The sequence below is a fragment of the Eucyclogobius newberryi genome, unplaced genomic scaffold (genome assembly GCF_026437365.1).
Source record: "Eucyclogobius newberryi isolate DKJ021-1_F unplaced genomic scaffold, fEucNew1.0.hap1 SCAF_1, whole genome shotgun sequence".
Taxonomy (NCBI): Eukaryota; Metazoa; Chordata; class Actinopteri; order Gobiiformes; family Gobiidae; genus Eucyclogobius; species Eucyclogobius newberryi.
In genome coordinates, this window is record NW_027315723.1 from 47,598,840 (window position 1) to 47,616,324 (window position 17,485).

General features: G+C 40.0%; 1 protein-coding gene across 5 annotated transcripts in view; it reads left to right on the forward strand.

Moving 5' to 3' along the window:
* LOC140361706 (nck-associated protein 5-like) overlaps window positions 1-16,225 on the forward strand; it is a 246,145-nt gene extending 229,920 nt beyond the window's left edge. For 4 of the 5 annotated variants that reach the window (XM_072447498.1, XM_072447515.1, XM_072447523.1 and 1 more), the window contains 3 exons: window positions 1,068-1,161; window positions 6,752-6,924; window positions 15,555-16,225. In XM_072447498.1, coding sequence (XP_072303599.1) covers window positions 1,068-1,161; window positions 6,752-6,924; window positions 15,555-15,815 — 528 coding nt within the window. In that variant the 3' untranslated portion in view covers window positions 15,816-16,225. The remainder of the gene's footprint in view (window positions 1-1,067; window positions 1,162-6,751; window positions 6,925-15,554) is intronic. The other variant, XM_072447506.1, reaches the window with a different exon arrangement.
* Window positions 16,226-17,485: the final 1,260 nt, after the last annotated feature.

Genomic DNA, 17,485 nt, shown 5'->3' on the forward strand with positions numbered 1-17,485 from the left:
TATATTCTTCAAGTGAATGTATGGATTCAAAATGGCATTGTACTATTCTAGTGGTCAACCCATCATTGATACTAAGGCTAAGGAAACAGTTGTAATTTATTAAGAAAGTATTTTATTTTATTTGTATCTAAAAAGGACGACTGACATAACAAGGCAAATAATAAGGCTGCAGTTTAACATATATTTCCAGGTATTAATTGCTTTTTAGGGTTCACAAAGCTCGTTTGTGATTAGCTGAATATTTTATTTTATTATATTTTATTTACTTTAGTGCTTAGAATGTTTCAAAATATGGCATTTACCTCATTTAACTTGCAATTCTCATTGTGAGCTGTCGCTACTCCAAATTACGACCTGTATTTTGACATTTGACAATTTTTTAACATGAAGTCCAATGTCATACTAGAAAACATTCTAAGCAAAAAAAGTCCCCATAAAGAAATGCAGAAAAGTTACATGGTGCATCTTTAAAGGGGACATAATAATGCACTTTTAACCTTGTTTCCTCATCATTAGTTAGTAATCCTGTTTTGTCCTGCAACTGAGGCTCAGGTTTCTGAGATTTTTTCTGTTCTATTTCATCCCTTCTGACCACCAGAGGGTGAATCTTTGAGCGAATCATTCAGTGCTTTCAGCCTCGCCCTCTGGCTGTTAGTAGGGATTCGTAGAACGTAGTTACATTCGTAAGTTTCTTTTTAACCTTTTCCCCATTGCCGCTCACATCCCTGTACTTTATTGCAATTATTTTCAAAAACTAAGACTGAGTGACACATGTAGGGTTCTAAAATATCTCATAGCCACTTTTCAACAAGTAAAAACATGTAGATGACAATCTACTGCTTGTTATAGTGAAATGTCACTATGAAGAGGCGGGGCTTATCAATTCTGTAGTTTCGAACTGGAAGTGAATGGACAAAATGTAAAATGTTTTACTGTATGTTATAGTTCAATACTAAGTGCCCGAAGAAGCATACTATGTCTCTTTGTATATACATACATAGAAGGAGAAAGACTTCTAAAGCCTTTATTGGCCAGTGTGATAGCCTTGTGTGGGTGTCTGTGCACAGGAAAGGGCCCTGAGGGTGTGCACGTACTCGGGCAGCAGCAGCGAGACGGAGACGGAGCCAACAGAGTCACCGCGACGAAGCAAGACTTGCCCAGGTTATACAGCTCCTCCAACAGCATTTAGTTCTATCTAACGTTATATCAGCTGAATCCATCATCCATATGGGCAAAACAATGTTACATAATGACATTTTAACATTTAAAAGAAAATATTTCTCTCTAGTAGAAGGATGTTAGTTATGGAAATATGTTTTGAAGATGCAAAATTATAATATCAGTAAATCATAGTGAAAAGAAGACTAAAAGTTCTGACAGAAAAAGTAAGAAAAAAAAAGCAATTTTATCCCCCTCAAGGATATAAACTAGTGATATTTCCTTTCAATTGTGTACGATACTTAAACCTTCACAAAGACATTTACAGGCTTATTTCTAAACTTTTTTGTTTGAAATGCAAAAATATGATTGAAAAAATATTGATGTATTTAAGGGGCTGTACCTGATTTTTTAAAGCAAAAAAAAAATCTTTAAATAACTTTAAACAACATAATATCCTACAAAATGAAAGTCTGTTTTAATGAGAAAACAGCCTGATATTGCGTGGCAGGAGTTAAGTCGTCCACAGGACATATATACAGAAGTCTGTGGCCTACCATCGTGTCTCCACAAAAGCAGCTTCTCCACTGGTGTGTCAAACTTAAGGTCTGGAGGGAAGAGCTCTGTCTCGGATCTCTTTCTGAGTCTTCTTCTCTGCTGACGCATGAGAGGTCATGTAGAGGGCAGCAGCTGCCACAGAGATGGGACTGAACCCAGGGTTCAGCCACTGCCATCACCACTGCCTTTCAGGCGATGTAAGTGGCTGCCATCGGCACCTGTTTGAGCAGCCCCAGGTTGGGGAGCCCCAGGTTGGGAGCAGGAGAGGGACATGAAGTCTCTAGTGGTTATGCAATCCACACTGGTCTCCAGAGCCTTTAGGATCAGTTTAAAACAATGCCCCAATCTCCTTTCAGATTCTAGACAGTACAAAACTCTTTGAATGTTCATGGGACAGACGATGCCTGAACTGTTCAATGTCTGTCTGTTTTGGTATATGGAATTCGTCAAAACTAGATGCTCCCATTCCCTTGCTGACCATCGTGGTCAGGTCCATTCAGTACAGGTTCTGAGTGTCTCCCACTCCAGATGGGTCTTTGAGGGCTTTTTCATTTGAGAACGTTCTCTACTCTGAGCCTAAGTTGATTACTCTGTCACCAAGAACATGATCCACCTACAGCGGATCATGTCACCTGCTCTGTAGTCCTTCACCAAAAAGGCATCAGGATGGTTTGGACATGTCACTTTTGGCAGGGACAACCCGTCTCCACTGCTTGTGGACGCCATGTCGCTTTTCTAGTCTGTAAAAAACACTGTATCTGATTTTTTTTCATGTAATAAAGTAAAATCTATTCAGCCTAAGTACAGATATATTGTAAAATCAAATCAAATCAATTTATTTTTGTAAGGCCCAAAATCACAACAACAGTTGCCTCTGAGGGCCACAGGGAGAAATGAATCAACAATGTCTGTGGTGGCGAGTGAGTCAGACAATGTCTGTGGTGGCGAGGGACGATGTCCCAGGGTCCTCCGTCCTTAGACTCTCCTTCTCGGCCAGGAAAAACTACAAAAAAAACCTCTTTGGGAAAAAAGCGTAGAAACCTGGAGGAGTTCCAGTGAAAGAGAGATCCGACTCTCACAGACGGACAGACGGACACGAGGAGACTGGAGCTGGACCCACTCTTCAGGCAGAAGAGGGACCGTCTGAGTCGAGCTGGACCCACTCTTCAGGCAGATGAGGGACCGACTGAGTCGAGCTGGACCCACTCTTCAGGCAGATGAGGGACCGACTGAGGCGAACTGGACCCACTCTTCAGATGAGGGACCGACTGAGTCGAGCTGGACCCACTCTTCAAGCAGATGAGGGACCGTCTGAGGCGAGCTGGGCCCACTCTTCAGGCAGATGAGGGACCGTCTGAGTCGAGCTGGACCCACTCTTCAGGCAGATGAGGGACCGTCGGGGGCGAGCTGGACCCACTCCTCAGGCAGATGAGGGACCGTCGGAGTCGAGCTGGGCCCACTCTTCAGGCAGATGAGGGACCGTCGGAGTCGAGCTGGACCCACTCTTCAGGCAGATGAGGGACCGTCGGGGGCGAGCTGGACCCACTCCTCAGGCAGATGAGGGACCGTCCACACAGGGCAGGGACCACTTCACCAGGGGAGGGGCATCTGGGTCCACAGGTCCTCAGGAGTGAGAGAAAGAAAAGAAGGCGGTGAACAGTTTGCAAGTGGAATCAAAAAATAAATATTGTTTGATAGCATAAGTAGTCAGAAGAAGAAGAGGATAGTGGTCAAGCTGCCATACTTCCCCCAGCATAGTTACTCCTAGGGCAGCATAGCTAAAGCTGTGGGTTTATGTTTCTGATCCTAACTAGTCTGACCATAAGCGATTTCGAAGAGGAACGTTTTAAGCCTGGACTTAAATGAAGAGACTGTGTCAGCATATTTAACATGGGTCGGGAGCTGATTCCATAACACAGGAGCTTGGTAGCTAAACGCTCTACCTCCTACAGTACTTTTAGAGACTCTTGGGACCACCAGAAGGCCGGCATTCTGAGAGCGAAGAGCTCTGTTTGGATGATATGGTTCTATAGCATCTTTGAGGTAGGATGGGGCCATGTCATTTATGGCTTTGTAGGTCAAGAGTAGAATTTTGAATTTGATTCTAGACTCGACGGGGAGCCAGTGAAGAGACTTCAGCACCGGCATAATGTGCTCTCTTCTTTTTGTTCCTGTTAGTAATCTTGCTGCTGCATTTTGAACCAGTTGAAAGCTTTTTATGGAGCTTTTAGGACACGCTGCAAGCAGGGAGTTACAGTAGTCTAATCTAGTCGTTACAAATGCATGGATAAGTTTTTCGGCATCACTTTTAGGCAGGATTCTTCTGATTTTGGCTATGTTGCGCAAATGGAAATAGGCTGTTTTACAAGCTTGATTTATGTGAGCTTTAAATGAGAGCTCCTGGTCAAATAAGACTCCAAGGTTTCTTACAGTAGAACTGGAGGCTACACTGACATTGTCCAGTGTGACTATCTGCTCAGATAGAGCATCTCGTAGATGCTTAGGGCCAAGCACAATGACCTCGGTTTTTTCAGGGTTAAGAAGCAGGTAGTTTAGTGTCATCCAGGTTTTTATCTCCTTCACACAAGTACTAAGTCTGTCTACTTGATCGCTCTGATCAGGTTTCATTGATAAATACAGCTGAGTGTCGTCTGCATAGCAGTGGAAGTTAATGTCATGCTTTCTGATAATGTTGCCTAATGGCAGCATATAAAGAGTAAACAGAATTGGACCGAGTACCGAACCCTGTGGCACACCGTAAATTACTTTAGAGCTTGGTGAGGAGCTCTGGTTTACATTAACAAATTGGAACCTATCAGATAGATAGGATTTAAACCAGCTGAGGGCTGTTCCTCCAACACCTACATCACATTCTAACCTCTGCAGTAGAATGTTGTGGTCAATGGTGTCAAACGCTGCGCTGAGGTCCAACAGAACCAGGATTGAGACCAGTCCATCGTCAGCGGCTAATAACAAATCATTTGTGACTTTAACTAGTGCAGTTTCAGTGCTGTGGTGGGCTCTGAACCCTGACTGGAAAACTTCAAATAAGTTATTGTCCTGCAGGTGACGACAAAGCTGTTTTACTACAACTTTTTCAAGGATTTTAGAGACGAAGGGAAGATTTGAAATAGGTCTGTAGTTTACCAATAGGTCGGGATCTAGATTAGGCTTTTTCAGAAGAGGTTTAATGACTGCATGTTTGAAGGACTGTGGAACATAGCCACTTTGGAGTGAAGTATTTATTATATTAAGAATAGGGTCTATAATTAGGGGGAGAATGTCTTTGAGGAGTCTGCTTGGAATGGGGTCTAGGACACAAGTTGAGCTTTTAGAGGACATAATGGCTGAAGTTATCTCTGCTTGATCAACAGCTGTGAACCTTTCTAAGTTTACAGGTGGATTTATATGAGACGTTAGATTTACAGCTTGGGCTAGTTCAGGGCTAATAGCGGGGGTAATTTCATCTAATTTATCTCTGATTGTTTTTATTTTATTGTTAAAAAATAGGAGGAAATCATCAGAGCTAAGTGTAGCTGGGATTGAGGGCTCTACTGCACTGTGACAGTTTGTTAGCCTAGCTACAGTGCTGAAAAGGAATTTAGTGTTACTTTTGTTGACTTCTATTAGATTTGAATAATATCTGGTTTGGGCCTTACGCAGAGCCTGCTTATAGGACAGCAGGCAACTTTTCCATGCTTTTAGGGATTCTTCGGTGTGAGAGCGACGAAATAATCTCTCTAACTTTCTAACTCTTTGTTTATGTGAACGCAGTTCTTGGTTGTACCATGGGGAGGCGCGCTTTGGCCTAATGACCTTCTGTTTTAACGGCGCGACAACGTCAAGAGCAGACTTCAGAGAATTCATGGTCAAGTCGACACATTGATCACTTAAACTGGGACTAAAGCTGTTCTCAGCAGGATCACATGACATGTCACTGAATATTGGCTCTATTATTTCTTTGAATTTTGAGATAGATTTTTCAGATATTGTCCTTTTCATTATAACTTTATTTTGTGGGACTGGATGATCTTTAAGAATAAACTGGAAGGTAATTAGGAAATGATCTGACAATATAGGGTTTTGAGGGAGGACAATGAGGTCACTAATCTCTGTTCCATACGTTAGGACAAGATCCAGAGTGTTCTTATGAGTGTGAGTCGCTTTATTTACATTCTGAGTGAAACCAATGCTGTCTAACAAGGCGCTGAAGGCATTACTGAGGGCGTCATCACTCATGTTCACGTGGATATTAAAGTCTCCAACTATAACTATTTTATCCCAGGCTAACACTAAGTTTGATATAAAGTCAGAAAACTCTGTTAAAAACTGAGTAGGGACCAGGGGGTCGGTAGATAACTATGAACAAAACTCCTTTTTGGTTTTTCATATTTGGACATGTGATCGACAGCATAAGGCTTTCAAATGAGTGAAATGCATTGTTAGTTTTAGGGCTCATGAGTAGGCTTGAGTGTGAGATCACTGCCACACCACCACCTCGGCCTGTGCTCCTGGCGGTCTGAAAGTTTACATGGGTGGGTGGGGTGGACTCATTTAGTCTGACGTAGTCGTCTTGTTGAAGCCACGTTTCAGTTAGAGCTAGAAGATCTATGTTATAGTCACTAAAAGCAGCTCTTAGGGTGAGAGCAGCTCTTAGGGTGAAAATGAAACCACTGTGTGCTGTCTGCATCTAATTATAGAGCTAATTATCAAATTATTATTTGCTAGCTTTACCATGACGATACGCTCTGCGCTGGTCTCTGAAAGTTGAGAAAAGCGCATATAAACTCAATGTAGTGAATAATTAGGATAATTGGAATGTATTAGGTAGGTGAATAATACATTTGGACCTCTGCAAACGGTTTACATTTCCCCCAAAAAATTGTAGATTAAAAAATGTTGTTCTGCTTTTTACGTTTTAAGACAGTAAAAATTTGTTACAGTGCCTTATTTTTGTTTCTCTGGCTCTTTCCTAGCGCCTAGCATTGTAGATTTTGCTTAATGAGTAATTAATCTTAATCTGTTGGCTCCACAGTGGACCAGAGTGAGCAGACCCTGAAGCGGTGCAGCGTGGGTAAAGGCTTGTCAATCATGGACTACTACCAGCAGGAGGTGTTCCCCTGTCTGGAGGAGGGCAAGAGGCTGTCCCGCTACAGTCTGCTGCACCAGGAGGAGGCGCTAGACCAAAAACCCACTGACGGCCTCACTGTAAGTTTAACTTCTGTTTGCGTAATGTAATTTATGGCCTTTAATACGATATTCAATGCTCACATTATACACTTTATTGTGATGGATGAAGTAGCTGTTTGGTGTTTTGCACCAACTTAAAACTGTATGTGCTCAATTGGTTCAAACTGTTAATACTGAAGTTCTCACCTTCAATATTAAATAGACCAGTATGCTAAAAAATGAAAGGCACACAATAAGTTCATAAGGCTGCATTCACCCTGGCACACACATCAAAATGATCAAGACAAAGACTAAACCAGAACTAGAACAGAACCAAACCAAACCAGAACTAGAACAGAACCAAACCAGAACCAAACCGGGACCAAACCTGGACCAAACCAGCACCAGGGGTGTGAATGCACGGATAGATTTAACAACATTTGACAAAAATGCTAAGCAGCGATAGCTCACTGTATTTTCCGGACTATAAATTGCACCGGATTATAAGTCGCATTTTTAGGGAAATTTATTTGATAAAATCCAAAACCAAGAACAGACATTTAATCTTGAAATGCAATTTAAAATAATAACAGATTAGAGAACATGGTGAATAGGTGTACGTATGCTAACGCTAACACCTTCAGCTACATGACGGACAGACGAACAACGAACTGTCTTAAGTGTCTGGTATGTTAACGTAACATATGAACAGTTATTCAGATAACTATAGCATAAAGAACATGTTAACAAGTTTACCAAAGCATCAGTTTAACAGTCTGCAACTAACTAATGTTGAGTATGGTAGTCAACAAGTCAGCTAATTTTACTTTAGATGAATTGACTTGTACATTGAGATTTTGAGATTTTGAAATACATTTTTCACTGAATAAATGCTGAAATGTTGTGATTGAAGAATTCTGGATGGATGTTTTACTCAATGTCTGACATTTAGATTTAAAAATGCAGCTGCCTTTGTTATTTAAAAAAATGGCATGTGTTTTAGAGTCTATACACGATTACAATGATCAAAATCCAAGTACAACTAGTCACGGTCATTCCAATTGTTCGATGGAGCCCTAATAACCTGTACACTCTGATTCAGTTCGCCGATTATTTGTTTTATTATTTTACTATTTTTTATTTTTAATGATTTGGGTGACATGTTGTTTGTCAGGGGTGGCTGGGCCGGGCTGGGGGTTACCATTTCACGGTCACTGCTCCTCATTTGTCATTCAGCGCACTTAAATACTGGTAGGCAAATTCCCGCTGACATGAGAGGGCGAGACGATCGAAAGCAATTAAGCTGCTTTCTCTATATCAAAATCTGCAAACAATTCTGAAGAGAAAAACATTGACTTTGGGGATGAAGTTGGAACACCATGGCGAGGAGTGCTAATACTTCCATGCCGCTAGATTTAAAAAAAAACTTTTTTTGAAATAAGTCTGTTGCACGAGCAGCACAATAAAAATTCAATATATTCCGCTCCATGCTCGTGCTGCTCGGGAGACGATTATGCAAACGGCCTGACAGTGGATGTGTCTGGAGACAGAAAACATCAATACTTTTACATGTGGAGGACAGAAAATACTTGATTAAGATGTTCAGCTTTCTCTTGGGTGAAGAAACATGGAGGGATGAGGCATCTGCCACATGGACGTGCTGAAGCCATGGAAAGACATCCATGTCCATCTTCCACAGAAACGTCCTATTGATTTAATTGTTCTGTTAGAATATATATAAAAACGTACCTGGAGTTGTTTTAGCTTCACTCACGCTTGTTTCATTAAGCTTGTTTATGAGGTCCTCTTCTCTGCTCCTTCTCTGAGCCTGAACCGTTCCCACGTCGTAGAGATCCAGTGTCTCCTGGGCTGTTTTTAAGTCCATAAACCATTCACAGACTCGTTCTGAGCATTTCTGACATCAAACCACAACTATTACAACTGCATGCTTATGTTAGCAAGTCGGGACAAGCTAGCTTTTGTTTATTTCCCCATGGTAAGTCCCTCTGAGGAGAGAGAATGTTGTGTACTTTACACATGCATTATCTTAAGTTTTAAAACATGAGATTCCAGAGCAGAGGTACAAGAGCATGTTTAAAGGCCAATATCAATATAAATAATACTTATGCGTCCTTTAAAAAAATATTATGTTGTGCTCTGTGTGAAAATTAGAATGATCTACCAAAGAGTATGTTTTCTTATTATAATTGTGGTACCAAAATCAGTATAGAACATTTTCCTTAGTGTTGGAATCAATAGGACACCACTCCATATGTTTTGATGAATACATAAGAAAAAACTTTGATAACTATCTATTTTTGTCTAATTGTACAATTCACAAAAAAGTAATATCACATTGTTGGTGTTTGACCAGCTGCTCCGTTCTGACAGTGAGCTGCTCTGCCCTTCACCACAATCCCTTTAAGCGCTACGATCATTTTTCCATGACCTTCCTGAAATCGAATCTGACCAAAAGAGAATTTCAATCACGTATTGGATGGTACTGGGGGACTTAGGCCAATCTTTGTCCGCTGTTGCTCCTGAACGATAAATGAGTCCAGTTTTAGAGGTATCCCATTGTTTTCTGACACAACTCGGAATGCTGCAATGTCCTGGTCACTCTACTTACTGGACACCTGCAGTTTGTGTGAGCTCTATGTTTGAGGGGAAATAATGGTGCTGGAATCTTAGGGGAAGTGGATTGGAGATGGTCTTCTTTCTCGAATTGTGAAAGTTATTATAAAGAAGTGCTGAGTAATGGAATTGTGACCTGATCCTTGACCAAATCTGCTCTTTGGTGAGATCGTCATGTTCAGTGTTTTCCCGGTTGCTCTGAGTGACAGTGAAGTGTAGTTGATCGTTTGTACCTTCTGAGTACAGTATATATCTACTTCATGTACATGAACTGTGATCACATGGAAGTCACATGAAAAAAAACATTTTTAAAAACAAGTTGGTGTAATCCCTCATTCGTCCAGGGGTGTTCCATTGTAGAAAAAAACACATTATTTTTAGTTTAAGTTAATTGACAGTTTTGAAGAATTTGGCCTTGACTATTTGAAATGAAATGTTAGTGTGAAATATAGTCTGCTCAAAGTGATTTTGAACGTTTTGAAAGTACATTGTTCAGTTAAAGCATCTAAAGAAGGGTCAGTTGAATATTTCTGTTTCTCTACATAAAGTCACAAGTTAAAGGATTTTGTTTTTTGTTTCAGAAGTATAAAGTTTTAGTTGGTATCTAACCACTAACCGTGGGCTAATGCTCGATAAATATGCCGTATCAAGTGGCCCATTAAGTTACTCTACTGTCTTCAAACCTACCATATAGTTACACAAAAGAGTAGAATACATTCATCAAAAATAGTTAATAATCTTTTCCCACATTTTGCAGTCCGTTATGAGATTGTATAGCTTTATGAACCACTGATGACATTTAAAAAGACAATATGCATTCATGCCATAAGCCAAATATAATATTAATTGCCTCTAAACTTCATTCCAAAAGTCTGGTATTATGATGGATGAGCTCCATTGAACTCACTTACCCCACATTATGCTTATGAAACGACGATTTATCTTTCACCTGTTCACCTGCATGGTCCGGCGTGGGGAATGGAGACTTGGACATTGTCTTTTCTTCGTTTTTTCCCCCTGATTTCAGAGACTCTAATAACCTTTCACAAACGCTCAGGAGAGTGATGTAGAAGCGCCATAGCCTGCACCGGACCGCCATTCATCATCCTGACAGCACCTGACACCAGCGCTAACACCCGCTAACACTAGGCCTCCTACCTCCCTCCACCCGCTGCACGTTAGCCTAGCTCTCTCCGCTCTTCCCTTCACGCACCCCTCTCCTCTAACACTTTTGCCTCTCTCTATTTCGGGGCTTCACCTACAGCTCTGTTTACAGTAAAGAAAAGAGAGATTGGTGTGGAAAAACAACGTACACTGTCTGTTTTTCATCCTTGAGATTTGGCGCTTTTGAGTTGCCATAGAAAGTCATTGCTGATTGATTAGTTTTGTGCAAAATAACATTGAATGGAACACATTTGTTACGACTTGGAACTGGCACAACCTGCACCCCAAGGCTTTATATTATTATAATAAATTAAGTCATGCCGGATGGTTCTTTGGTGATACTGTATTATTTTTCTTTTCTTTACAGTAGACAAAATGCTTTTAAAAACAAGGGGAGCGGAAGATGTTTTTATTTTATTATGTTATTATTTGTGTCAAAAGGGCTACGCAACGCTGCCTAATCATACATGTGTCACTATTTAAGAATATACAATTGCAGAAGGAAGTGAGTAAAGAGCAGTGGGCGTGGTGATACGGGGATCGGTGGATAGAGATAATAATATGGGATAATAATATGGTTAAACACTCCTTAAAGTCAATTTTGCATAATAGGTCTCCTTTAAGGCTGCATTATGTGCCCAGACAGACACACACCGACCACTTTTCCACACTCACCAAGACAATCAAAAGGAAGTTTGAACTTTCGGAAAAGTGGATCGCTTTGGTTTTCTCTTAAAAGGCAAATGCGTATGCAACCTCTGCTACCACTTGTTTTTAAGCAATGATAACCTAGAAATATTGGGAAAACATTGCAGCCGACATTTGACATTTGAAATGGTGAAACAAACTATTCAGGGTCAACATCCAACCGACACAATTCCTCAGTTTATTATGGAATAAGATTGTGTTTGCAACATGAAAGACAAGTTGGAGGAGGCCACAAATTGCAGACCGTCACTGTATTTATTTTACTTGAGAATGTGCTTTAGTCCCTTCTGTTAAACAAAAGGTGAGACGTACTCTAAACCCCTCTATTCAACATTTCAACCAATTAATTAAACCAAATACAAATGCATTTTTTAGCGTGTTCTCCTTATCACTGGGCTTGCCTCTCCACAGACCTGAATTATAACTCTGCCATTCGATGCTCGTAATAGACTTATGTAAAAAATTTGACCACCAATGTGAAATCTTTCAGAATATTCATTGGCTTGTTGGTATGTGCATCTTGGCGTGTCTAATAATGAGCAAACAAGTGCGTGCTTCAGTAAACAATTAGCACGTGAGACAAACAGGCCTGTCAATCAAAGTCTCCATACACACAAGCGCTAGTCTTTAATTGGCCGTGAACAAAACCATTAATAATGAGTTCAACCACCCGTGGCTGTGATGAGAGCAGAGTTTCTGGTTGGAATTTACACGTGCCCTCTACATATAATCTAGAAACAGTTATTATAAGATCCCAATTCTGATTTTCTGTTGTTGTACAATGTTAAAAAATTACAATATGTCACGTTCACCTTCTGAAACTGTATCAGAAAATCTTCAAATGTAGATTTTTTTTTTTTACTGTGTCCACACGACCCATGAAGTCACCTGAAAGATATTTAATTTGAATGTTCATTTTTAACAGTGCTGATAAATCTAATACCACCGTAATTTTCCTTGCCCCGTGTCAATTAAACACTGCAGGTCTGCTGAATGCTGCAGTGTCATCTGTAGTCCACCAATAATGGGTCTCTTAGGGAGTTTAGACACATTGATTTGAACATTTCCACCATATTGCTCGCTGAGTAACAAATATTTTTTCTCAGAGATCTCCCCTTCTCAAAGATATATTTCCTCCCTTGCTGACTGCCCCCGTGGGTCTGGAGTGGCTGAGTGGTTTACACCTGGAATGGCGCTGAGAGAATGCAGTTAGGAGCCTTCAGTTAGGAGCCTTCAGGCCAGAGAGATCCCAGTCTGGCCTTAACTCCTGTCACCCACACACTTGTATTGTCAATCTACAAACTTCAAAGAAATAAAGAAACATTTAGTAGGGGATACAATTTCTTCCAAAAGATGCATTTCGTTTTCTAGTATGGAAGGGTTACTGCATGTGCTGTTGTGGCAGTTCAGCCTGCAGACGGGCTTTGCCACTTTGGGTCAGGTGACGTCAATCAGTCCATAAAAGCTCTTTGTATGTTGGCATCGACCAGGCCCAGCTCAGCCGTCTGCGAGGAGTGCAGAACGCAGCAGCCCGACTTTTAATTGGCAAAAAGCGCATCACTCCTGTTATGGCTCCCTGTACATTTTAGAATCCTTATGTTTGTTTTTTAAAGTATCAATGGTACCTTCTTATTTATTTGGTCTCCTCTAGCCCCATGCCCCATCTAAAGCATCTCCTGGTTGTCCCCAGGACCAGGCTTAAGACTGGACACTTTGCCTCTTTGCACATCAGAATTGCACAATCACTTTAAATCCCTGCTCAATCATATGGGACTATTTGACTTATTGAAGCCACCACCTAACAAATTAACTGTGAAATGGTACTTTTGTCTTACTCATTCTAACTTCAATGTCAAACCAAACACATTTTTGAACCATGTATAAATAAATGATAATTGATATAAATATACATTTATTAATAAATTGTATACTTCTATAACTAACCTACTTCTACCTTACATTTAGCTGGTCCTGGCCACACTCCCAGGTGGTCTTGTTGGTTTTCTTTTCATTGATATTGTGTTTTAATTTGGTTTAGCCACCACTGCCGACATGACCTAATCTAAACGACTCTCAGAATGTGAGTGGATAGAGAAGATCAGATATTAGCTATTCCCAATTTACTAGATGTTTTTTGTTTTGTTTTATCCTTTTTGCTAGGAAGATAGCATAGACATCCCATTTAAAATTTTATGTTTTAATGTTTTTCTTTTGAATTGGAAAAAGCCCTCAAAATGCTGCAAGATTATGTATGCTACTGCTGCTAACCCATCAAGCAATCATAACTCTAACCTAGCAGCAAAAAGCGGAGAGGTCCCAAGCTGGCGTGCCCCAAGTGGTTGTTTAGCTCCTGCAGCCATTTCCCTGTTTACACCAGTAGCTTCTAAAAGGGCTGAACCCACATCGCTGATCGCAACGGCTAGCTCACTAAAGTGTCCCCGGAGATAGAGAAACCAGTAGAATATTAAGACCGAGATGACAAAAACAAGTGTCTATCTTTAGTTTGTTGGTGTTCGCGTTGATCATTAGCAGCACTGGGGGCTACACAGCCGCCTGGCCAGTGCAGATACAAGTGCATTAGTGGCACATATTATAAGAATGCTATAGATGAAAGAATAGGAAATCGACATAGCCATCATACAAGTAAAATCAGATGGTTTGGTAGCTTGGAAAACAGCTAGAATTGTTCCTGTAAAACTGCCTGCTACAAAATCAATCCAGGGACCCTTGATTAATGGACTAACGCCTTCAAAGTCCTGGCAAAAGAACTCAATAAAACTAGGGACTTCACTGATTGTCCGATATTCCATCTGTACAATTTTAAAAGAATAGATATTTTAGCACATTTTACCATTTAGCTCAAGTTGCAAGCAGCTTTTCTAGTTGTGTGTGATTTGTTCTATACACATCATATTTTAGGTATTAAAAAGCCCAGTTTAGAAGTCGTTTTAAGTTCCATAATAGTGCATAATACAGGACATATAAGATATTCCTTTATTGTCCACACATGGGGAAATTTAATTGTTGCAACGCAGGTAGATACAGAGGAAAAGGACAGATAACTTATAGGAAGTTTAAAAAACACTCTTAATAGAAGAACTCTTATAAACAAAAACTTCTATAGACAAAACCTCTCATTTCCTAATAAGGAATGGAGGGGAAAAATAAAGTTTTTGTAAAATAAAAACATCTAGCGTAACAAGATAATACTAATAATAATGGTAAAATAAACACTATTTTCATCAGTTAGGGTTAGAATTTGACTTGCTAAATAAGCTAACTAAGCTAATTCATTTATGCTAAATCCTGGCGTAACAAACTGTTCCTTCTTGATAGAGTGTGTTCTCCAATGCAACTTTTATATGACCCCACGCTGTTGTTTAGTCGCTCACTCATTTATATCGTTGGTCACAGCTGCTGCCACATCAGCTTCCATCATTAGCGTCTTTGCGATGACACCGCTCTGGCTAATTGAAGCTGCCAGATTGCCTATGTAGTAGTTTGGACTTAACATTTCCCCCGTGTAGCATGTTCCGCGCTATGCTAATCTGCTCGGCGCACAGTCGTACACCTCAGGAACGAAAAAGCAGATTGCATTAGGCCCGTGATGGTACAGAAGAGTAGGTGAGACTTTGTCCCGTGACGTCCATTGGGTCTTTGCATCGTGCGTCATGCTCTCCGGAGGCGTCGCCGTTATTGCTTTGTAGATCAGCAAAGTGGCAGTGGTGCAGTGTCAGTGTGAGACGACAACAGCAAGATAACTTACTTGGAAGTTTCACTACAACTTACTAACCGTACAATTTACCTTTTCATTATTGTCGGAATAATGGTTTGAATGTCATGGTTACAGACTCTAAAACACAAAAGTCGTTTACCACAAAGAAAGAGCCATTATCAAATCGAAAATAAAATAATTCTTCATATTTTGTGGAAACATTATCTGTTCCATGGAAATTCTGGCAATTTCAGAATAATCCAATACTTCTACAATTGAATCTTGAATCTCAGATGTCAGAATCTGAATGGCTCTTTTACTTAAGCTTTCTAACTCTTTGAAGTTGAAAGAACACTGGCTTTATTGGGTGGCTGTGTGGCTCAATGGTAGAACAGCAACACTTATGCACCGTTTGTACTCATGTTTTCTGTTTCTCTTTGTGTTGCAGAAGGACATTTCCCTGGAGAAGTCTTCGCCCGTCATTTCTAACCAGCCCGTTTCCATCGACTTGTCATTGGAATCTCTGAACAAGCTGAACCAGAGCCCCCCCATTAGCCTGTACTCCGACTCCACTCTCAAAGACACTCCCGACTGCTGCCGAGTGGAAAAACCCTGCTCCAAACCGGGTCCGGACCAGGCTGGATCTTTCACGGACTCTCTCTACGACAGCTTCTCCTCCTGCACGAGCCAGGGGTCCAACCAAGTGTAGGCGCCAATTTCAGGAATCTCAAATCGGGCAAACGCAGCATCTTTGACACTCGGAATTTACCCTTGGATGTTTGCAACTCTTTTCCTCGAACGTTTGCCCGTGACTTTGCTAATTCAGTTCTGAGCATGCAGTTTTATGCTTCGCTAGACCGTCAAGGGAGGAGGATTTCTTTTTAAACATACGACACAAAGCACTTACTGAAGCTGGAGAAGAAACGATCTGTTCAAACCAAACCAGGATTTCGGAAATAGTCTTGATTGCTGCGAATCCTATCCACTGTTGTTGTATTAAAAAGGTGAACAGTGACTATGATGGAAAACTCTGGAACTACCTTCAATTCAACAGTATCAGATCTTCCAGGAAATCCACTTGAAACACAAGGACTCATTTCTCACTGTGCTGCTAATTCCTTATATATATATATATATATATATATATATATATATATATATATATATATATATATATTTTTTTTTTTTTTTAGACAATATTCCACCAAAGGAACAGGAAATCTTTGAGTCTGTCACATTGTAGTTTTATGAGAAGCAAATGAATCCAATCATACCATTTTGTAATTACAAGTGTTCCTCTTCTACTAGGGAAGGGAAATACAATTATTTAAATTAAATTGTGACTTTTTTCAGTGCTTGCATTATCTAGTTATACTTTTAAGTGTCAACGGAAGTAAATAAAAAAAGGAAATATGAATTTATTTAACATATTACTCATTGAATGTATATAGGCCTACTTTCTAAAACAATAACTGACATTTCCTAGCATAAAGCCTATTCTATGTTAGCGTGCTGTTGTCACTTGACCCCACCATAACGTTGCTAATCCTCTGATCTTTTTATATCTTTCTATTTTGTGTTTCTCTGTGTGAGCAGAAGTAGCCTGCACTGGAAGACACTTTCTACTGCTTCGCCAGCAGTTTAGGTTTGCCATTACTTTCACATCTCAAATTTCCTTTTTACCCTTTTTATTTTTTTGCTTCTTACAAAACAAAGTATGATGTTGGATAAAATGAAAAGAAAATGAATATCAAATTGAGTTGTGGGTCTCATTAAAAACCTGGCAACAGCCCTGTTTTCAAAAAGAACTATTGAATACAGCATTGTGACTCAAGGTTTTCTTTTTTCTTTTGTGTAAATACCGCTAAAGTTTTCCAAAAAATATTTGCCAGCTAGCTTGGCACCGTTAGCATGTTTCTTTCATAGTGATACATGTTTGTCTCACAACATGTTTTACACTTTTTGTCATTTTATTTACAGCTACAAATCATTTCAACAGGAAGCTTCAGGATATTACATTAGCGCGATGTAATTTAACATTTTAGCTTGACTTTATTGTCATTCTTGGTAGCTCAGGGAACATTCTGGATTCATGTTGACTGTAAAAATACATCAGGAATAATAACTGACCGTAACTCATACACAAGCTCTGTGTTCGAACTCCATTCTGTATCGTAGCGTAGCCTCTCTTAACCTTTGCTTCCCTTTAATTAATGTTGTAAAACATTTTGTACATAGGTGGCAAAATGGGCATTGCTTATTCATATATGCAAATGAAATATACAAATATGTAAATTATTTGCCAATCATTTGACCAAGTTTGTGATGTATAGTCTAATGTTCAACATTTTTCTAAATCAATTCTTTTTTAGTTTGAAA